General features: G+C 43.4%; 3 protein-coding genes across 8 annotated transcripts in view; 2 read left to right on the top strand and 1 right to left on the bottom strand.

The window, feature by feature from the left end:
* The window catches only part of TSC1 (TSC complex subunit 1), a 29,307-nt gene extending 25,530 nt beyond the window's left edge, over positions 1-3,777 (top strand). For all 5 annotated transcript variants that reach the window (XM_074891308.1, XM_074891307.1, XM_074891310.1 and 2 more), the window contains one exon: positions 680-3,777. In XM_074891308.1, the coding sequence (XP_074747409.1) occupies positions 680-1,166 (487 nt within the window). In that variant the 3' untranslated portion in view covers positions 1,167-3,777. The remainder of the gene's footprint in view (positions 1-679) is intronic.
* A 4,308-nt stretch (positions 3,778-8,085) lies between these two features.
* On the bottom strand, positions 8,086-13,057 carry SPACA9 (sperm acrosome associated 9). Its single transcript, XM_074891285.1, has 4 exons — positions 12,978-13,057; positions 12,206-12,360; positions 9,280-9,482; positions 8,086-8,711 (listed from the first exon to the last, which is right to left on the bottom strand). The coding sequence occupies exons 2-4, from the start codon at positions 12,347-12,349 to the stop codon at positions 8,327-8,329; spliced, it is 732 nt and encodes a 243-aa protein (XP_074747386.1). The 5' UTR covers positions 12,350-12,360; positions 12,978-13,057; the 3' UTR covers positions 8,086-8,326.
* A 157-nt stretch (positions 13,058-13,214) lies between these two features.
* Positions 13,215-23,189, top strand: part of AK8 (adenylate kinase 8) — a 72,058-nt gene continuing 62,083 nt past the window's right edge. For both annotated transcript variants that reach the window (XM_074891321.1, XM_074891320.1), the window contains exons 1-4: positions 13,215-13,323; positions 15,935-16,019; positions 20,032-20,081; positions 20,781-20,894. In XM_074891321.1, coding sequence (XP_074747422.1) covers positions 13,246-13,323; positions 15,935-16,019; positions 20,032-20,081; positions 20,781-20,894 — 327 coding nt within the window. In that variant the 5' untranslated portion in view covers positions 13,215-13,245. The remainder of the gene's footprint in view (positions 13,324-15,934; positions 16,020-20,031; positions 20,082-20,780; positions 20,895-23,189) is intronic.

The raw sequence follows: 23,189 nt of genomic DNA, 5'->3' as shown, positions 1-23,189 counted from the left end.
TGGATGCATCATCTCAAAATACTTCTGTTACTCCCCTTTTTTACAGACTGAATCTGTTTCAGGACCCTGCCCAGGTTACTGCGAGGCATTGACAAAACTGGAAGTGCTCATAAAGTACTTATCAGATAGCTGAACCGTTACTCAAAAGTTTGAGAGGAACCTCTGGGTTGTCTCATAGACCAGTCTCTTTAATCTAGATATTGTTACACTGTTTTTTTATGTGTGTCTAGGTAGTGCTGCGCTTGCCTTCAGATCATACCTTTTTTCTTTTTCTACATCAAATTCTGCTACAGCATCAGGGTACTCCCTTGCATGGCCAGCAGATCTGGGGTGATCACCTGTATTTGGGTTAGGTAAAAGAAAGATCTACAATCCACAGAAGATGTACAGATCTCTTCCTTTACCTTAATAGATCAGGATCCAGTTCCATTCTGCTTTGGGATTATTGTCAGCTTTGGACTTAAAACACTGGATGTTGCAAAGCTGAGTGTGTGACACTTCTGGTTACTCTCTGTCACTTCTGCTTTGCTGCAAAACTGTGAGAGGAAAACTGTTAAAGTACATGTGCGTAGTAGAAATGGAAAGTAATCAAAGTAACCTGCCTTGCCTAGCATTTCCCTTTCCGTTGTAAACGTGCTACCATTTCCTTGACACTGTATCATCTCTCTTTCCAAAACAGGTTGGATTGCGGCAATGAAGATACTGTGGCGGGATACAGTGAAGAAACAATTGGTAGAAATGGAGAGACCAAACCTCCCAGCACTCGAGGGAGTAGTAGCAGTAAGGGTGGCAGCAGCAGTGAACTCTCCACCCCAGAAAAACCCCAGAACCAGAGATTCAGCAGTCGCTGGGAGACATCCGTGTTGCTGGAGCCCTCGAATACTGTCCCACTGACTGTAGGTTCACTCCCCAGCTCCAATAGCTTCCTTGGAATGAAGGCACGAGAATTATTTCGCAACAAGAGTGAGAGCCAGTGTGATGAGGAGGGTGTAACCGTCAACAGGCTTTCTGATGCTCTAAAGACTGAACTATGTAAAGATCCAAGCATGGAGACAAAGGCCCCTCCAAGCCCCGATAACCTTAGCCTCTCGCCGAAGATCCAGGAAAGCAGTGTTGGACAGCTTCATATCATGGACTACAATGAAACTCATCATGACCACAGTTAAAAAGGAAGATAGTCAATCAGTGTTATTTTCATATTCTTGGCATAGAACAGGAGGCGTGAATGCAAGTTTAACTAAAAGCTTTTATGTTTCTTTGGTCTGAGCAGCTAGCTCATGCAGCGGAATAGGATTGATGTCCAGAAACGGAAGAAGGCTGATGAATGAATGCAAAGTGGCTTTTTGGGTCTGGAATTGAAACGCCCAGCCTAACTCTTGCTTCTTTCTCAAATTCAGTCCTTAGCAGCGTGTACTAATTTGAAGGGACAACTGTTAGCGTTTGCAAGTATTTTTTCCCTTTCTCCCTGTCCCCAGTTGAGTGGCTGCGTTTATGAACTTGAGTGCAATATGAGGCCAAATTAACATTTGTGAGTCTACTATGAATGCTTTGTATTATTTCCTTGCAAGCTTCCAATTTAGAGCAGTTAATTGTGCTGCCTGTCTGGGTGACTTCGGTTGCTTTCATCCTGGAAAGAAGCAGCACTGGAATTTCTAGTGCATTCATCTAAAGGTCTCTATTTTGCCTGTCCACTGTCCCACATCTCTCAGAGCCCAGTCTTCGTTAAGTTGGACTCTGACTGAATACCTAAATGTTTAAAGAACAGTGTACCTCTGCAAAACGATTCATTCGCCCTAATTCATGATCATTGTTTATATTGTCCTTAACATTTCCTGGAAAGTTACATTTGAACAGACACTTAATAAGGAACTGGAGCTTGTAATGCAGAAGAGACCGTATGTGCTGAAGACTTGTTAAAACACTAGCTTCTGATCTTTTTGGTATTTTAAGTGTTTACCTGACAGACTGGTACTGACCTCAGACTGGTTCGTATGGGAAAGCAACTGGGGTGGGAGAAGAGGGAGAAGGAAGCTTTACTCGAGTAGGGAGAGCATGCAGAACATGTATGTAGAATTGCAAGCTTATGAAGATCTGCAGAAGAGCATTTATTTCTCTAATCGGGGAAATACTCGTGCTGCCTGACCCTCCTTCATAGTTCTGGTCTTTGTTCCCGGTCTGAGCAAGACCACTGTGTTTTGAGTCCAAGAAATTGGCTTCGTTCTTCCTGGGAATACGTTTTCAGGCTTGACTTACAGAATATGGTTTCCTTTGAGTGCTGTTCTGCTCAGACTGCAGGACATTTTTCAGCTCAGCAATGTCAATTTGACTCTAGGTATCTCCCCTTTGCCCTCATCCCATTTCCTAAGACGACGAGGCTGAGGAGGAAGCCTGCTCAAACTGAGAATCAGGATTCTGTCGTGGAGCCTTTCTGCGTTAATCATGTTTTTAAGTGAATGATGAGCCTTCTGTGAAGGAGGATTGTGGGATCAGGGCTTGTCAGTGGTCAGACTCAATCCCCTGTGAGACAGAACAGAGCCTGCTGTTGGGAAGGCAGTGTGCTTGCTTGAACGTTAGACGTATCTGGGTCCAGGCACACTTGGGCACATCAGGCTTCACGGTTAGCCTGCATCACACGTGGCCTCTCCTTAAACATTCTGTGGGTGGCAGCTGCTGTTTAAGACCTGTCTCAAATATAAATCAAGTTCAAGTACACTTGCACTTGTGGTTCAAATTCCTTAACCCCAAGAGGAACGGGACTCTGTCAAAGCAGCTGGCAATATGCTAACTTGCACCTCTGACAGTGCTTTTCCTCCCATTTCCGCTTCTTCCAGACACCTAGGGTCTAAATACATTTCTGCCTATCTAAATTATTCTCAGTGTCCTTTCGGTTGGTCAGTCCTAACTCTGAAAGTAAAGGTGAACTTCAGTGGTTTTGTCAAAGCTTGAATCTGCATGGAATAGAAAATAGAGAGTTGGTTGTAAGTGACAGACTGGTTTTGTCGACATGTCTATAGGCTTTCTAAGACTTAGTGGTAGCAAACGTGGTAGCGTATGTTTCGGTCAGATTTGGAGGTTTCCTGCCCCTCGCCCCACCGGGTCCCAGCCCCGGGAGTGAGCGGTTTGCACATTGCCCTTAAGGGCCGGCTCAGCCCTTGGACGCCGTTGTGTGGGAGTTGTTCCTTCACCCATCCTTCCGCTGGGCCCAGCCCAGGAGAGTCTCGCTTAGGTGACGACTTCACTTGCGCTGAGGAGAGGCGGTTTTTGTTGTCGGTTACAAAAATGCCCTGGCGGTAACGCAAGCTCATTGATAAGGTGGCTTTTTTTCTTCTTTTAAAAAGGATTTTAGCACCGGGATAGTAATGGAAACCACTTTAGGTTTGTTTATGGACCACAAAGATTATGGAGGAACAAATTTTGCAATTTTTTTTGTAAGTCTAAAAATCACGGATCTGCTGTATGTAGTTAACTTGCAGTTCGTTTGAAGGGGTCCCATCAGTGAAGTGGAAACAGATTTTTTTTTTTAACTGACTGCTTTTAGTTAAATCTAAAATTGCTGTCTTTGTCAAGTTAATCTGTTCCCTGCCTCGCTCTTTGTAAGCATGTTAAACAATCCACATTAAATGCCATAAATATGAAATACGAGGAAATGGTACAATCGTAAGCTAAAGAGAACTTAAACCAAAAGGAGGTTTTGCTGTCCTTATTAGAATGTTCTAAAATGTCAAGGCAGTTGCTTGTGTTTAACTGTGAACAAATAAAATGTATTGTTTTGCACTACTCTGTGTTAAATTCCCTGCAAGCCGACCTCTTTGGGACCGAGCTGTGCTGAGAGAAAACATGCAGAAGCGAGTTCAGTATCGAAACATCTTCCAGGATCTGCCCAGTACAGAGCAGATAAGTGGTTCTGCCCCTTTTTGCATGGGCTTCATCCTCAGAAGCTCAGTTTTCTGCATGGAGCCAAAGCCTTTCTTCTTCTGTGAAAAGCTCAACAACGACATGCTGGTATAATCCATAAATTAACTGCAAACAATTCAGTACTGCAAAACTGCATCTTGGCTTTTTGTGTGTGTTGTTCACGTAGTCTAGAGACTACACGGCGGTCAGACAAATGAATAGCTGAGAATGTCAAAGCTGGGGATGCTCTCAGAAGCCGGCCGGCTCGCTCTGTCCCTGTTACTGCTTTTCTCTTCTGTACCCTGCTCAGGAGTCGCTGTGCACACAGGAGGGGACAAACCAAGGGGAACTTTGGGGCCACTTTACTGTAAACAACCTCATAAGATCATTATTGTTTCGTTTTTCCTTTTTTTTTCTAGGCTGGCACTTTCTTACTGCGTGGTTTTGGTTGGGGTTTTTTTTTGTTTTTTCCTGAAATAAATGAATATTTGAAAGGTTGCTCAAAGCAATTTAGAAATTCATACATGAACCTCAACGTGAAACTCAGCAATTTAAGGACTGAGTCTAATTCTTAAATCTGAGCAAAAAGTGCAAGGGGATGGGTACCAGTGACATTCAGTCTGTCTGAACACGCTTTGGCTGAGTAACGGTGTTTATGGAGAATTTTATATAAAAGTTACATAAACATTATCTTAGGGTTAAGGGATATAGAGAGTTGTTCTGGGGCCTTCTGCCTTGGGGTGAGTTCGACAACACAGTGTAAGTGAAATGGAAACAAAGCAGAAAGTGAATTTGACTTGCGCTTACCTTATTTTGAACCCATTTTGCACATCCCTTAACAAGCTTAGCATTGAAAAGTAGTGCTTGGCAGTGTAAAAAATAATCAGATCTTACCCAGAGAAGTACCTCCACTAGGGTACAAAAAGAGAGTAAGTACTTTACCTTCCTTACTCAGTGCTAAGTAGTATGTTTAGTGGTTTATAACACAGCTAATAAACATGCAGTAGATGTTAGGGAAGGAAATAATTTCATTTCCTGATTTTAAAGTATCTTTGCTGATTGATCTTTACTGTAACTGCTCTGTGGATTTTAAAAGTAAGTGGTTTCAAAATAGTTTAGAAAAGCAGCAAGAGTTGAGTTACTTTCTCCATACATGCAGGAGCTCTGCCAGTAAAGCTTCGTTATTGTTCACTTAGGCTTTACTTTTCAGACAAAACTTTATTCCAAATAATTTTCACTGATGCTCTTTGTCATCTTGGTGTCTGTGAGCCTGACTTGGCTGAACCGTTTTGCTCGAAGTTCCTCGGCCTCCCTGCGTGATCTTCCTCCTCCTCCTCCTCAGGCTTCCTCCAAAGAGGCCCCGCGCAGCCTTCCTTGACTAAAAGCTCCTTTGAGCTGGTGGGTTCGGTTCTGGGGAAAACCGCGCCCCCCCGGTGCCCCCCTTCCGCGTCCCCCCCTCTCACTGGCCCGGGCCTTTCCCGGACGCGGCCACTAGAGGCCCCACGAAGCTCGCCACTCCGCTCCCCACCGCCTTCAACGACATTTTTGGGAGACCGAGTTTCCCTTCTCCCTTGAATCGCCCCCTCTCGTTCCCTCAGGAGCCCACCGGGCTCTGCGCTATCCCCATCCCCTCGGCGTGAGGGACGCAGGAGCCAGATATTTAACCTACAGAAATAGTTTGACCTGATTACAGGTTGACAGAAGCCTGGTTTGACCTTTGGCTGAATCAAGGGGAGCACAGAGGTAACTTAGAGCCTACAGGTGCCAGGATTCTGTTGAGATCACCTACCACCAGCCCATATCTCTGTTTCAGTCTTTGAACAAAAAAGCAGCATTTATTTCCTCGACTGACAGATCTCTAGGTGAGTCAGTCTGCTGCCCTGCCTGGCTTCTCAGTGTGTATCTTGCAATTTTATGCTCCCAGAGTCTAAAGTAAAACTTTATTGCACTTCTGTGTTTGGCATTTACATCCTGTTTATGTAAATTCTTCAAACAGCTTGATTTGTAGTAAAGAAAAACAATTCTTCCTGTATCTTTTTGTCTTTTGAAGTGTCCATCCACTCTGGAAGAGAAGAACTTGTATGGAAATTAAGTAATTTGTCTAGGTGTTTTTATGAGATTTAACTTTGCAGTCTTCCAACAGATTCTGGTCATGTCATTACCAAACCTCAGACTGCAAGTTTTATGCACTCATTTTTCTGCTTGTGTCTTAAAAGTTTGGCTGCGTAAGACTGATTGAGGATAGGGCTAGGCTAGAAATGATTATTAAGGTTTGGGAACTGCGTTTCTTGCGTGTATTGCAGCTTTTGTCAAGCAGGAATGGACAGCACTGGCAGTTTGAAGAGCGGCGTTGGGGAGGTGGTAGCCTGGGTTTGATGGGACTGTTCTGACAAGCACTTTGTGCTGTACTGTGAAAGCTGAAAGTGAACTACAAACTAGAGAAAAATGTGGTCTCATCAGAGCTTGTGTGTTGAAATTTAAACTATATGACAGGGTGAGGATGGCTGGAAATGCAATCTGGGAATAGCATCCCTTGTGTCCCCAACACTTGGCATCTTTCAGTCCACATAGCGTGTACTTGTTTTGAAAAACTTTCCAAGACAGCAACTGTCATCGGACACTTGTCTTTGCAACATGAAACATGAAACACAATAGGGCAGCTGCCAGCAACTGATTTTTCTGCCTGAAGCTGCCTCTGCCACAGGGCTCTCAAGTAAAGCCTGAGGGGGTAACGGTCCCGTTTAGCTGCTGTGGCCCAGGCAGTGCCCAGGAGCCTCTGCCTGACCCCAGCAAGCTTCGTGACCTTTCTGAGTTCACCAAGGTTCAATTCAGTTGGATCATGATGTCTCCTGAAAACAGGCTTCTACTCCAGCGTGGGTAGATGTATTGTATCGCAGTACAAGTGGAGAGGGAAGGGAAAAAAGTGTAAAAGAAGGTGGGGTTAGGTGAGTACAAATGCTCCTGAAAATACTTCCCCTTTCATCCGAGCTATCCTTCCTTCCTATGCTCCCTCCTCTGTATTAATCCTCCCTTCTTTTTTGGCTGCTTGTTGCCAAAATCTGGTCATCTTAAGGCAAAAGCTTTCAGTTTTAGCAAACAGAGCCAGGTATGCAAAGGGAAGTTGTTTATTCAGTAGCGTCTTCCAGCAGGAAGCAAAGAGCAGGAGCTAAATTGCCTGTGGAAGGGGAAAGAGCAGTCAGATACTGGGAAGACACCACGTTACTGAGATCTTAAGTTTGTAGTTAACAGTGCTTGAAGAAAAGCACCACTGAAAATGTGTATCAGCTCCAGAGAATGAGCAGAGCCTGGGGCTCTGCTGACCCTCCCCAAGCAGGCTGGGAAACAGACCCTCCCCACCAGGCTGTTTTCAGCGCTGGTGTAAAGTCACTGCGCTGGAATTGCGAGCGCTGTTACAAAAGCGGCGTGAGACTATTTCAAACGCCTTGCAGTTTTAATGAACTAAGCCTCATAACATCCTTGAAAGCTAGGCAAGCTGAATTCTCATCTCGAAAAAGGGAAAGCACAGACATTCTAACGTGCAGTTTGGAAAGGGATGATCTGAAAATGGCCACAGCTTTCTCAGTCTCTCTGCTCCCACCAGATCCCCGTGAATCACACTGACTGCAAATGACTTTGTTAGTTTTGCAGAGCTCTGGGGAGGACAGGGGTGCTTTAGTCAAGTTTGGATATTGCCAGTGCACCAAACTAAGTGCAAAATGAAGTTTGTTGTCCTTTACATCTCTAGCTCTGACAGCAGAGGAGTCAAACGTGTAAGGGAAGATGTTCTGAGGGGTGTGTACTGGCAATGGTGTGAGAACCTGCCAGGAGGATGCAGCAGAGCACAGTTGGTGCAGCTGAAGCACGCTGACTTTTTCTGTAGCCAGTGGCATGTAAGGGAGACATTAGTGTCCTGTAGACTTTGATTCTTTGGTCCAAATAACCAGGTAATTTCAGTGGGGGTGAGGGAACTTTAGGGATGAGTCTAAATCTCGAACACAGGTCTGAATCCATAATGAGAGGCCTTTGCTGCTCTGCATCGCGTCCTTCGGGCACGCAGGCTCTTTACACCCCGGCTTCAGCGAGTGAGGGGGTGTTCCTCAGAATGGAGTCTGAGAAAGTGTAAAATCCCATTTCAAGTAGCTTGCCCAAGATTCGTATCTGCGTGATTAGAACCCGATTGCTCCTGACTGTTCCAAGCTCTCCCTGCAGTGCTGGTCAAAGGGAGCAGCTGTAGTGCTACAGCTGCTTCTGCTGGGATATGACTTCGAGGAGGAGAGCGGAAACATCAGCAAGGGAAAGAGTGTGTACCTGTCCAGGGCTAACTCTTCAGAAAGCACACTCAGAGAGGAAGGATCTCTAATATTTATTTCACTGTCTTTAATCAGCCATCTGATTAAAGGTGGGAAGCAGAAGATGCATGAACTTTGGTCCTTTAAAAGGCGTGTCTACCTGGGGGTTTCCAGGGACGTTTAAGTTTCCCACTGTGGTTTTCTGTGTCATTCAGGTGCTTCTTCTGGACATGCTTACTCCCCTGCACTTGCACATTATCTTTGTCTCTAGCTGAGCTCTGAGCTTTGAGGTGCACAGAAGGAGGGTTTTGGGAAATGGCTGCCCTAGCTGGTGCCTCCTGGGGTGCCCTCTTCTCAGGGATAGCACTTCCACCACTCACGTTATGCAGCACGTCCTGTGGGAGCTTCTCGGTGTGGGTCACCCACTCCTTCATGCAGTCTAGAACAATGGGGATGAGGCTCACCACACCTCCATAATGATTCTTTGCCTCATCACAGCTCAGGTGATTCACAACGTCATGGGGGTATCTGTGGGACAGAAGGAAACAATTGGCAGAGCAGTCCAAGCAATGCAACCCTGGTGAGCCCACAGTGCTGCCCTGAGACCCCCCAGGAAGAGCAGAAATGCACAGGCAGCCATTTCCCCAGAACAAAAAGGCACGGATAGAATTGTGTCTTGAGAAGGGAGTCCTGCCAAAGGCAGCCTGCTGGCTGCGGGGCTAGGTCTGGAAGAGTTCAAGAGTGCATACAGGCACTTGCCTCACAGAAATCAGCTCCGTGCAGAGCAGGCGCAGGAAGAAAGAGGAGGTAAACTGCCTGAGCATTGTGTGGGACTTCAGGGACTAACCTGCCTGTATGTGCCCTTCCATGCACCAGCAGAAAGAATGAATAAACAAACAAAACCCCTTCTGGTGAATGGAGGCTGGCAATGTTTTCCCAACAGCTGGACTAGTAAACTGGGTGGCACCTTGTGCCCTCACTAAAGCCAGAAGGGTGTTGTAACAGAACTGCTGGAGAAGTGGGAATGTGCATTCTTGTGACAGTTCCCCAGCACTGACAGTTGCCCCAAAGAAACTGAGCTGATGGAGAGACCTACTTGGCCCGGATGGTGCTCAGGTCGTTGTTGTGGCTAAGGAGCAGTTTGCATCTCTCCAAAATGCCATTGGTTATGGTGTTACCGGAATGCGTGGTTTCCAGCTTGTGGCAGAGCTTGCTCAGATCATTGCAGATGTTTAGGAACGTGTTGAGGATACGCCTGTCTGTGGAACTGTTACAGTGATGGTCCATGTAGGACTGTACCTGTACATGGGGAAAACCAGAGTCATGCGTATTAAATTACGTTTAACTGATGCTGCAAAGTTGTTTAGGTTAGTGATGAGAAGCTGCTTTCTCTTGTGACTCTGCAGGCACGAGCCACTATGGAAACCGCAACACAGTGGCAGGTAATGAGATTTCTTGAGCGTGCCCGAGATGTTTGCTTGTCATTCATCATGACTGAAGGCAGCTGGGGTGATGGATCTGCTCATCAGCACACCAGTGAGCCTTCCTCCTTCTTTGAAGAAAGTGTAGGAGTACCACAGCCAAAGCCACAGCTCTGCTGCAAGAAACAGGTTGAGCGTGGGCAGAGTTTTCTGTCTGCTCTGAGTGGGGCACCCTCTGCCGCTGCCATGGCTGCTGAGGCAGAGTGGGGTGGGGGGGTGAGGGCAGCACCCAAACTGGGACTGGTTTGGAGTAACAGTGTGGATGTGTTTGCACATACAGGCATTTTTGTTACTCAGAGTGAATGGCATTGCATGATTAAGAGATTGAATATCTTCTCCAAAGAAATTACAGGCACTCAGACATGAGTGGTCAGAACATAAAATACTGAGTGGCTGGTTGGCAGTCAGAGCCAACCAACATCCTCAGTGCTTTCTGTAAGATTTCAAGACAAGAACGAAGTAGCTGTTCCAACAGCAGTACAGTTCCTGCATACGGAAAAGCCATGCTGTGTGCTTGGGCAAATTCTCAGCAGGTTTGTAAGAAAAATAAAAAATGGCCCCTAAGGGTCCATTTCCACTACAGATCCTCCTTCCACACTGTTGGCTGAGCATTGTGTCCTTGTGACTGGCAGGATTTTTTATCGCTGCTGTGAGCAGAAATACTCCTAAAGAGAATAGAGTTTTAGCCTGGATGTTCACTGATGGGATAACAGGACTTCTTTTTGTCCAGATAAAGAACAGAGAGTTAATGCACCTGCGTAACCAGGATGGGGACCAGGACTACAGGAACAACGGCTGTGAGGGCTGCCCAGCTCTGCGTTAGCCAACTGCTGATGTTGAGCTGCAGCCCAGGGAGTTCAGGGGCAGCCCCTACACTGGGCCAGTGTCATGACCACAGCCATGGACTCACTGGGTGATTTGAATCTCAGGCTGAAGCAATGACTGAGGAGCTTGTCTCACAAAACCACATGGGATTTGACTGTATACCCTCCTCCGTGTAGAGGTCTTTAAGGAGCTGTTGCCATTGCCTGACGATGATGTGCTCTTCAAACTTTCCATCCTTCTATGCTTTCCTCTTTTCTCTGAGAAATGTTATCACTCAAGACTAAAAATGCTACCACATACAGCTTTTAGGGGTTAGAAATGCAGCCATGTTCAAGTGCAATATAATTTTTTTCTGTAGTGCCTATGTTTACGTGCAAAGAAAGCTGGCAGTCAAGTCAGCTGTGGGCTGAGACCACACCTAAGCATTTGTTGCTTTTATTCTTGTGCCCTCCCATGCAAAATGAAAAATGGGGTTGGGCTGATTCAGAGGAATGGTAGTGAAATAAAACGGATGTCTGGTTTTGTCCCCAGTGAACTTTCTTTGGTAGTGGTTCAGTTCCTGCACAACGCATCAGCAGTACGTGCTGCAGCAATTGCTCCCTGTTCTCCCCAGTGACATGCTCTTTTCACTTTCCCATCCTCCCCCTGGGGTAACACAGTTACACCCTCAGGGCTACCCGTGCAGTTGAGTTTGCCACCACTATGTTCACATGTCCCTGTACCACGATGCCATGGATCAGTGTAATTGCTGCAGCCGTTACCTACGAGGTTTCACCCCCACAACAAGCAGGCCTTCCACCTCTGCCAAGAAGCAGAGTCCAAGCTTGTGCAGTGCTGCTGAAACACTGGCACTTTTAAAATCAGGATAATGTTATACAAAAATCTCAATGACTATTTTTGGAAAAAATGGTTCAGTGTAATGTCTGTTGTGATCCTCTTCAACGTTATGAGCAAAGCCCTTTTATTAGAGTCAGGACTTAAAAAAGACAACCAGCTCACTTCTGTGTCCTAATCCTAATAACAGCTTGACTTTCACTCTGGCTTTGGCATCCCTCTGGGTTTTGTGTCTGGGTTCTGCTGTCTCAAATCCACAATTCTAATTTTATTTAGATTTTTCTTCCCCCTCTGTCTGCAGGTGGTCTAAGTTTTTCGCACTACTTAAAACATCCCAGTTATAAAAATTCCAAGACAATTCACTTACCAGCCCAGAAAACCTCTAGACCACTTGGGACTTTCAGCCCTCAATCCATCATCCTACCTCTGTAACACAGCCATTATTTTTAATAAGCACTATAGAAAGATACAGCAGCACCGATACCAGGGGGAAGAAGCAAGCAGTGCTGGTTACTACAAGTTAAGGATTACAGATTCCATGTGTGGCTGGGGAAGGAGGGTTGGTTTGGTTGTTTTCTTGTACCCTCTATTTCTGGCTGTGCCGCAGCAGTGAAATGATGGTGTTAAACTAAATCATAAAATGATGCTCAGCAATAAAATTCCTTCTCTGTAAATGGGAAGACCTAACACAGGTATTTCTCTCCCCTATTTAATCTTTTGCCACTGTTTTGCAGAGTTACACACAAATGTTACTAGAGAGTTTTTGTGCATCTTCCCTTAGTAAAAACATTTATTCATCCCCGAACTAGACCCAAGTGCACCACAGCACTGTGTTGGTCCCTGTTTTCATTGGCAGAGAACTTTGTGCTGAATGCTTTGTACCTGGCTGATGCTTGCCACAGGTCTGATCATGTCATGTGCGTTCTCTCGGGTGTGTTGCAGCGCTCCAATAAACGTAAACTGCTGCTGCAGGAAGAGCTTGTAGTTCCGCTCTATGTTTCTTAGAGCCTCTTTTACCTCGTTCATGTTTCTCCCTCCTGGATTTTGGGAGAGAAACGAAGCTACTTTACAGCATGCAATTCTACATATGTAACTCCATCTTTCACCTGAGTTGGAATTGTGTAGGTTAGTGAAAAACTTAAAAAAAAAAAAAAGAAAAAAGAAGAAAATAAGAGAAGATATATTGTATCAAAGCTCTGCAGTCCCAGAGCCCCAGACAGTAAGTCAATGAGGTAGTAATGATGCTGCAAAAAGAGGTAGAGAAGCCAGAGGGGACCACTGACAATCAGATGCCATAAACCCTAGTGGGTCTATTGTAAAGATAATGTGGCAATGCATCAAGCGCACGGCTCTGAAGGGACCGAAGGCAGAGATGGCTTCTCTTACCCGGTGTAAAACTATTGCCCAAGCGGCTTCAAAACTCGAACATTAATGGCAGCCAGCTCGGCGGGCAGGATACGGTGCCGCGCTGGGGAGGCCCGGGGCCATGGTCAACCCCGGCCCTGCCCGCCCGGGGGGGCCCCTGCCAAGGGGCGGATTTTTCCCCGTGTTGCCCCAAGGCAAGCCTTGCCCGCACCCCTCCTCCCCGCCGCCCCGCCAGCCGCGTCCTCCCGCCCGCCCCGGCAGCTCCCCGGGCCCCGCGGCTCCCTCCTACCGGCCGGTGCAGCGCGGCGGGCGGGCGGGCAGCGGCTGACCGGGCCTTCCCCGGGCGCCCCGGCACCTCCGGCCGCGCCGCCGTCGCCCCGGCAACCGCGCCGCCGTCTCCCTGGCAACGGCGCTCCGGGGTGGGGCGCGTCGCTATTCGATGACGTCACCCCCGTTGCCGTTCGCCAGGCTCTGAGCAAGGCGGGGCTTTTCCGCGTCGCGGGATGATGACGTAGTCCCCAGCAACGCGGCGGTGCGGCTAGTTGCTAGGGGCGGCTATGGACGCCCCCGCCCGGCCGTGGCCGCCGCCGCTGGGCGTCTACGCGGAGGAGCGGGAGCTGTTCCGGCTCCTGCAGGTGAATGGGCCGCGCCCGCCCCGGGGGCACCGCGGGGACTCTCCCCACTACCCCCTCCGGAGCGCGGGGACGGCCTGGCGGGCCCGGGGGGGGCGGTGAGGGGACCCGCGAGCACCGGCCTGTCCCCCGGCGGGGGGTGGCCGGTTTCCTCACGGCCTCCGCCGGCGGCCGAGCGTCCCGCGGTGCTGCCCCGGGGAAGGCCCGAACTCCACCTCGGGTGGGCCCGAGAAGGCTCGTGGGGGGGCAGCGCCGCGGCCATTTCCCCACAGCGGTCGGTACCGGGCTCCTGTGGGAGCGCGCGGGCGGGGTCTCCGTGTGAGGGAAGGTGCACCGGCCGAGGGCTCTCTTAATTAATTATTTTAACAATAGCCTGGCAATTGTTAGGGTTCATACATGTCATTTTTTGCGGAAGAAAGTGGCAGCCTCTGCAAGAAAGGTGTTGAGTCCATGAAAGGAAAGGCAGGCTTGGCAGGACAGGGAGGAGGAGGAGGCGGTAACAAATGAAGCGCGGGAAAGACCGAGATGAAGGGTTTTGCCCTTCCTGAGACACGAGCTGGGGAGGTAACGTGCGCGTTGCAGCCCCTTTTATCAGCATTATCTGCTTAAAATTCTTTCTCCTGCTGCTATCGTGGCTTTTCTGTGGAGATGTGTGTCAAAAATAAAGAAAAACCACACTTCTAACATCGTTGTGATTTCAGTAAATAGCAAGATTGGTTTGCCTGCCTTAGAGGAAGGCATGTTTTGTTCTGTAAGTCTGGAAAAAAGCCCTTTTGTCGAGTGTGGGGAGGTTTGTGCGAGCGGCTAAATATTCTGGTGCTGTTCTGATACGAGAACTTGCTAGAGAGACTCCCCCTGTGTACCTCTGCGAACTCTGGCTATGTTATAAAGTCTTTCTACTTTTTCACATCTCACGAAAAACACACAGATGCTTATTTTTCTTTCCCAGTCTTTTTTTCACTCTTATTTTTTTTAATGTAACTCAAGGCCATTTGGAATGACCAGTGTGGTGTAATATTCGTGAGTTTTTAGTGGAAATACTGTGTTTTGCATGCCATGAGACATTGAATGCAGCTGCAGGACCTCATATTACATAAAATGCTTATGGGATTTACTCAATCTTCTTCTCATGCTTCAATTGTATTCTAGCAACATAATGGTACAAACAAACACAGCTTGAAAGTATTGTCCTAAACTTAAATGTTTACAAAACCCTAAATGTGAAACCTAAAACATGAGACCCAAAATGTGAACCTCCCCCAGAGATTAACAGAACTGCTTGTGTAAAATTAAACTGAGGTTAGCAGAACTGAATAAAATGAAGCATGCCTGTAAGTGCTGGTAGGACTTGGGCACAAAACAGTAGAAGTATCAATCACTGTCAGTCTGAAAAATTTTGAATCCTAATAAGACCAGATTTTCTTAGGCTTGTTATTTTAAAAGCTGCTGATAATTGTACCAAATTCAGTTTTCTTAATTTTAATAAATGTTGCTGGAAAGTAGTAATTTTTAAATGAACTTTCAGTAAAACCAGAAATGTTACACTTTATACTCTGTGCTACCCAGACCTTGAAGCATCAGAACTTGCATGTGGAACAGTTTATAAATAAAATTGAGTGTTTTAATTATTTTAATGAAGTGGATGAAGTAGAAAAGGAAAATAGGCCACTCCAATAAAAGACAATCAATTGGTTAGAACATAAAATTTTATGGAATATACAGACTTTATGGAATTTACTTGCAAATATTAAAGTGTTATGACTGATTTTTAGAAAAAGATGTCCTATTCCAGTGCGAGCATTTCAGTAGATAATCTAAGTCAGAACATTAGTTGCTGTTTGATGACTAGTTTTAATTACAGAATTCTTGGCTGTGCTGAAATGTCTTGTAAGAAAATCTATGGAATTGGTGCTTCTCAGTGTTACTTCTTTCTCTGCCTGTAAAGCCGGAGTCCTCACTGAAATCAGCAGAAGATCCCCATTGCTATCGGTGGGAGCTGAAGCAGGGCCCTGTATAACTGCAAACATTTGAGAAGGGGCTCCGAAACAGACATTCAAAGAAATGCTTTAAGCCTTTCCCCCCCCCGCCCCTTGCTTTTCATGTAGGAGGAAGACTAATACAGTTACAAAAATGAGATGTGCTGCTTTTGTGACTTTGATTGGTTACTGGTTTTGTGTGTTCTGCAGGTCTTGTCTGTTCTGCAGTCCTCTAGGCTAGTCAGAAACTTGTGGGAATGTGCTTGAGAAGGAGGTTTAACTTGCCCTGCAGAGATACTAATTTAAGTTGACTCTGGTTTTGAAACTCCTTGTATGGTTTTTATATCAATGCTGACTCAACCATTATCGACCCCAGACTGCTCAAGCCAAACCTTTCTGGTGTCTGTATGTATCATAAATAAGCCAAATTGGTAATTTTCTGACAATGCTTTACTTCAGTTTTTCAGCATCTAAAATAGATTTAGTAGTCTCAACTTTGTCCATGAAAGGGGCCTTAAGAAAATAAATAAGCATTCATAAACTCTTTAAGATCCTCGTTGTAATATTGCTGTAAAAATGCAATATATCATGACTGCATAGCTATGTTAAATTTCCCCCTGACTTTGTCCTATTTTCAGAACATGCTTGAAGAACTATTAATTCATAAGCCAGATGATCCCATTCAGTATATGATAGACCATTTAAAGCAAAACAACGATGATGGTAAGTGAAAATTGAGACACCATAAATAGTTCCATTCCTTATTTGTAAACAGCTGTTTCGAAGCTGCGCTTCAGTTGGCAGATGATGGATAAAACTTTTCAGACTGTGTCTTGAGGGGGGGAGAAAAAAAAAAAAAAAGGTGAGCATTTTGGAGTTGTTATAGGTAAGATGCTTTTAATTTCTTTTTTTAGTGGGTAATCTAATAAAAAATGCACTTTAACAGTTATAACAATGAAACCCTCTAAGGGAATAACAAAGAGTTCGAGTGTATCAATTATTAATGTGTTCTGTGCCCCATCTGATATTTCCTGTTGTCTTTAAGCTCGCTAATTACTCCTTTTGTCAGGTGTAAATTTGGTTTCCTATTCTACCTGGGCTGGCAGATTCTCTGTTTTTTGATTAGTTAGTTACTAGCTGCTGTTAATGAGTTCCACTGCTCAGTGGCATCTCAGATGAAGGAACAGTGAGCACGCCTACTTGTATGTATAACAAAACCTGGTAAATTGAATAGGAAGTCTGTATTCTGCACAATAAAAGCATGTACACTCAATCAAATTATTTGATTTACAAACTGTTCACCCTTAGGCAGATTATATTTGGATATGCACAACTGAACTATAATTTTTGTTCTGCATGAGCTGTCAGGGATAGCTGGTGTCATGTTGCTTTGATGAGTCTTTAAAACCATAGTAAACCATTATGAAAGTTCTGCTGCAGCATCAGTGAAATCATTATCACTAGAGGTGCTGTGAGCTCTTCGTGGTGGTGATCAGATGGATGTTGATTGAAATGCTGCTAAATATAAAAAAAAAAAAAAAAAAGTCCTGCAAATTGTGTCCAGCCTTTTCTGATGCAGGCAGCATGGGTAACCAATCTGTTTTAAAGACCCATGGAAAATATGTGGAAGAATTTCATGTGGTTTGATAGAATGCTGATAAAATTTCTTCACATTAAGCTAACATTTGTTCTTAAGCTCCACAGTATTATTTGAACAGAATTAGGCAGGTTTCCATTTCATGACTTCAGTACTTAGAGGCTAAAGATAGAACTACAGCAGTTGTTTGTCAAAGGAAAAACGCTGTCTGCTTTTGGTCTGGAAAAACCTATTAAGAAAGGAAAGGAACTCCCAATTAAAATTAAAACCTAAATGTTGTTTTAAGAATAAATTATATGGAAAATAATGTAGCAGAAATCTGTAGCAGAGTTGATTTTACTTTTTGATCATGGCGGAAGGTGCTGACTATTTAGAAGAAAAAAAAACCTTATTAGAGCCATCAGTAGAGTGATGAATTTTCATGATCTTGCCTTGCTAGACAGTTTTAGCCCTAGAGAAAATTTCAAACAGAGATGTGTGGAAAAGAAGCATTGCATCTATCCCAGGTGTGAAGTTAGAAAACCTTTTTAATTAATAATAGGATCTAAAGTATTCTTAAAAATATAAACAAGTCTAATGATGATTATAGCTTACAACTGTCTTGAAAATCTCACAGGTCAAATGTGGGGCTAAGTGTTTGTGCTTAAGGCTCTGTACTATTGTTCTTTCATGTGTTCCTTCTAAAAACCTTAAAGAACCGTATGAAGACTGGTAATTCTTTCATATACAAAGATGCTAGTTTTCTGCATTGTATCTTGGTTTGTGATAATGAAAAAAGCTTTCAGGATCCAAGTGGCATTTCTGTGAGTTCTTCCTTTACAGTCAAACCTCTGAAGAAATGTAAAAAAGTTCTGCGAGAATGTTCATCATGTACTATGTGCTTTTCCTGTTTGACAAAGGATTTCTCTTACAAGTTCAGCAAATTTTGTTGCATTAATATTAATCATAGAATCTTTTGGATTTAAATGGAACTCAGTGAGTCCAGCTGTTCTTTTGCGTTATTCCGGGATTCATTTTGTTATTGCTAAAATCATTGTTGAATGTTAAAACGCACTTTACTTGGAAGAGTAAATCCTGTAACTTCTCATCAAGACTAAACATGGAATGAAATATGATTTGTTACTGAAGAAAAAGGCATTTTCTAGATTTCCCTGACTTCATTTAGCTGCTGGTTCAGACCTCCAGTATTAAATACTGACTATTTGCTGATTGGAAGGGGTTAAACATTACATACAGTGGTGTCCCGGTTGTGCCCTTGTGTCATATGTTTAGGGAGAATGCTTTAGAGGAGTCTTACAAGTGTGCAAATGAGTAAATCAGTGAATTACACTGCCCCATCTGCTGCCAGCCACTAAGCAGAGAGAAAACCAGATTTAGTACAAAGTGAGCATTTACAGTAGCCCTGGGCAATATTAAAGCGTGATATGGTGTATATAATGGTATGTTTCGTTTTTTATCAAACGTTTGTCCAAGAAAGCTGTGTATTAAAGCTTCAATACCTAAGGGTTTTCTTGTGAATTTTAAATCATGCTCCTAGTTAAACCTCAAAAGGATCTGTGGATGGAAAGGTTTTTTGATTTTCTTTGAAGTGGTTTGAAGAAGTTGATTAGTGTTGGCACCCGAGCACTCTTTTATGACGCTGTTTATAAATAATTCCTAAGTACCGGGCTGGAGTTTCAAGGTGTTAGATTAAAAAAAAAAAACCCTAGGATTTAATCACATTACATTTGAAAGAAATTAGGTGATAAAAACAGCTGATGTATCCTTTTAAAGTATTTTTCTACATTGTGTACTAGTTCTGTTGCACTTGCAGGAACCAATAAGGGGGGAGTTTTTCTTAAACCTTCCAAGTCAGATAACTTTGTAAAGATGAATCTGTAATTTGGGTTTCATGTATGTTTAAAAATTGTACCTGCCCAGTAACTGTTAAGTGCATGGAAGGCCTCATAAAAATACATTTCACATCCTTCCCTGTCTGCTGCCATCAGACATTGTATCTCCCTTGATTATCAAGAGCTGAAAAGGTTTCTGGGTGAGTAGGTCCCTCCTCTGTTTTGACCTATGTTACTCCCAGTAGCATCAGTCCCTTCTGTATATAGTTTGGTTTGTTGTTTTGGGGTTTTGTTTTTTTTTCTTTCCCAAGGTATAGGGGAAAAAACATCAAATATGTTAATACAAAATGACAGTTCAAGGGATTGCAGCCCAAGGTGTGTTCATGGAAAAACTCCCAACTACTTTTCTAAGAGTTACTCCATTTTCCCTTGTTTGTCTTGCCTCTAATTCATTCCCAGTGAATCTTACAATGGTAATGCCTGTTGTGTTGCCTGTATGCATTAGATTAAGAATTCCTCAGAACTGGCATGCATTTTTTGCACCTTGCCCCCTCAGGGAAAAGAGAGGGACATGCAATAGAGAAACACAAGATACAGAGATGAAAAAAAATTACTTTCAACGATTACTGGAAAAATGGAAGGTAGCTGTCAAAAAGGGTAGAGAGAGAGTGCTTAATTTTGCAATATCTAAATCTTCTCTGAACCCTGACACAACCTATTTAGGTGAAACTAAAAAGTGAAATTGCATTTTTTGTGATGAGAGCCAAAAGCTTTGACAAAATAAAAAGTATTTTTACTACCATACTGTGTAAGGGAAATGAGAGAAGAGTCAATCTCAAGAAGTCCCATCCAATCTCAACCATTCTATGATTATGATAATAGTCACTCTTAAATAGTCCTGTCCTGCGTGTACAAGCTAAAATATTTTTTCATCACACAATGTGTTAGGTCTAAATCAATGTTTTGGGAATAAAAGATGAACTCAGATAAGGAAACATTCGTATTTTGTGCTCTGGTTCACCCACTAAACTATCAGTGTGTTTAAATGTGGCATGTTTAGTCAGAGTATTAATCTCATTGACCATGGAGGTTAAAAGGAGACCTATCTGGCACTGACTTAGTGTTCCCCTGTTCCCCCTTTTTTTTCCCCAGTGAAGCCCAATCCTGAAGTCTTCATTCAGGCAGATTTCCAACTGAAAGGATTGTTTCATTGTGATTGCGTTTATATTACGCTGTGCAGTTGTGGGAAACGGGCTGGGATCTTTGCTGTTCTGCACCTTGACATTCACATATTCTTGTTTCACAGCTCCACGAATTTGTGTACTTGGTCCACCTGCTTCTGGGAAAACTACAGTTGTAAGTACACTACCTTCAGTGTTGTAATACTGTGCCCTTACCTTTTGACTTTCTACTGAGCTCAGCACTTGTGAAAATTTTATTTTCAGAAAATAATTTTTAGAATTATCTAAGTGATAGAAGACAAAGTGAAGGATGGCATTCCTAAGGGATATGCCTGTATATTACAGTACAGGTTAAATGGAAGCGTTCAAGTGAGCTCTCTGAGAACTCACTCAGGCAGCGGTAATGCAACAGAATTCTGTCTGCCTTGTTTCCCCAGCTTTTTAGAAGGACTAATTAATCTGGGAGGAGTACCACAGTTACACATTTGTGGTATTCCTGTATTGTGGATTGCTCTATTTGCACAGCCAGTTGTCTGTCATGTCCACTGGTACCACTTAACTGAAAATGTCAAAGTTGTATTTGAACCACAGAGAAAGCTGACCACAGAAACTGCAGATGATGGTGGTATGTGTGTGCTAGGAAGAATGCTTTCTTCTCTAAAATCTGTGTTATAGTACCGTAGATGAAAAAGACCTTATTCAAACCTGTAGACTTGAACATCTTTAAAAAAAAAGCTATTTAGTTACACATATAGTCTGTATACTTAAATGGAAGACTAGGAAAATGCTCTGTCTTTCTGCAGCCTTCTGAAAAAATGCTTCACTTTCTTTCCAAATATTTTGACCTGTATTTTTTTTTTCCTTCTTCCCTCAGGCAATGTGGCTTTGTAAACGTTTGGATGCCATACGTATCTCTCGGGAGACTTTGTTATTCAAGGAAATATTAGCGCTGACAAAGGAAGCAAAAGCATATAAAGAAAGGAAACAGGTGTGTAAGAGGATATAATAATAGTAGTTCTAATGTCACAGAAGAGGAATTATGTGGCATTCCCATGATTTCTGTTGCTGAGTTGAGTGGATCAGAGTAAATGTTCTATCTATGGTGGTTTGTACATCGGGGTGTGTATATACAGGTACAGGATCTTTCAGAGAAGAAGGGTAACCTCTGCTAGATAAGAAGATATGAACAAAGATAAAAATGTGTCAGGGTGTAGAATAGCGGCAGGAGAGAAAGACAATATAAAGTAATGGAGGTCTTGAAAGCATTAACCTTAGACATGAGCAACAGAACTGAGAGAAGTCCAGGTACGCACAATAGAATTCAAAGAAGGGTTCATTATATCATTAAACAAAGTGTCTTCTATTTCAGCATGTTTGATAATATCAATAAAATAGGCATGAATCTCTGAGGTCTCCTTCGGTACAAAATGCTCTGGAAAACATGTACACAAAGAACTTTTTTTGATCTGACAGTGCTACTTAGTTGTGCATGCTTGATTTCTCTGTAGCATGACACAAATAACTACCTTGGCGCATTAACTCAAAAGGAGTTTGACAATCCAGTTGGTTACTGAAAACCCTGGAAGCTCTGAAGCTGAGGCAATAGCAGCCAACTCAGGAGATCGTTCAGTTCTTGGGTTGATGCACTCTACCCAACTCCGAGTCCTTGGGTTGCTCCAGACAGGTGGAGCTTCACTGTGGGCCTCCTAACTAATGTCCAAAGAAAGGTTTTTCCCGATGTTGTGACTCACAGGATTAGTTGATGAGCAATGTAATTGTCTTGTTATTGAAGTCTAGTGACAAGTAGATTGGAAAAATATGTTGAAAGAATATCCTGAATACACAGAAGCATCTCTGCTTCTAATTCCTGCCTTTTTAACTGATTCCTTTCTCCAGGTGTCAAGGTGTTCCATGAGTAATAGAATGAAAGAAGTCTGGGTTTTTGTGACACTCTCTAGCAAGTCCACTAGTTTGAGTTTATCTTTTCCCCCTTGCCACCTGTTTTCATAAAAATTTAAGCAATTTCATCTCTGTGAGAAATCCACGCCCCTGCTAAATTTGTTTCGAATTGGCCAACAGCTTCATAATTTGCTGAGATGGTAGATGGTGTGATACATAGATTAATTTATTTTTCCATAGAAAATTAGGCTGAAAATAGGGTAGTGTTTTATTACACTGAATTAATGAATGAAATTTGAAGATGCCTCAAGTAATATACTTAAAGATCTGAGAGGAAAGAGTTTGTTGAACCCACTGAACTTCCTGGCAAAAAGGTTTGGTTTTGGCTGTGATGATATAAAATTATTCTTACTGAGAATATATACTTTGAAATCTTTGTTCTAATTATTAAAGATTGTTTTGCTTGGTTCATAAATTTCAACTTGGAGGGGGAGAATTTAAAACAAAAATTCCCCTTGGTTTAATTACTGTAATTATTAACATATTTCAGACTATACGGATGCACTTTCAAGGGTGTCCTTTTGGGCTTATTTGATTTAAAAAGATGGATGGTGCAGAAGATGAAAGTCAAAAATGTCAAGGCTAATCAGGTAGTAAGGAGAGCCCGAAGAGCAGAATCTGGTGGTGGTTTAGTGCTGTGCAGTTTGCCTTTGTTTTTGAGATGTTAGATCCTAGAAGAACGTTTTCACTAAATTATCTCTTTTGTTCTTTTATATGAGTTTGATTCTTCAAATGTAACTCCTAAAACTAAAAGGGAACTCGTTGCTTCCTCTAGATCAATGCAAGCTTTACAATGACTTAAAATGTAGCCAATTTGTCATCTCAAGAGCTGTATTTTCCCTTACTGATTCATGTCTGCTGGCTAAATCTACTGTTGCCGTAAGTGACCCCTGGTTCTGCTGAAGCAAGTGGTAAACTTGACTCCTGTAGCATACGTAACATCCATTAGCACTAAGAGGGTTTGAATGTCTATTCAGGAACAGAACAATACCTGTGTGTACTATCTTTGATACAGCCAGGGCACTAAAAAGTTGTTGGCCTGGCCAAAGCAATTTAATAAATGGGAAGAGGATAAATGGGAACTAAGACAGTGTTTTTGAAAGCCTGCTGTGAAGATCATATAACACAATTTAATGTTGTTGGAGGAATATTTCATGCGTATAAGGTTACTGTGGCTAAATTAACCCCAGTGCCAAAGGTCGTTCATTTTAGGTCAGTAGGCCAATGTTACTAGATCTGGGCAAACGCTGCAAAAAGGTCTGCAAATGTTTGTTCACATATTTTACTTACCTTTAGCCAAGCTTTCATCTCTTTTGTGTTCGCT

This window comes from Strix uralensis, chromosome 21 (genome assembly GCF_047716275.1).
Source record: "Strix uralensis isolate ZFMK-TIS-50842 chromosome 21, bStrUra1, whole genome shotgun sequence".
In the NCBI taxonomy this organism is placed as follows: Eukaryota; Metazoa; Chordata; class Aves; order Strigiformes; family Strigidae; genus Strix; species Strix uralensis.
Note: the sequence above shows the minus strand (reverse complement) of the source record. Positions and strands in the feature narration are given on the sequence as shown.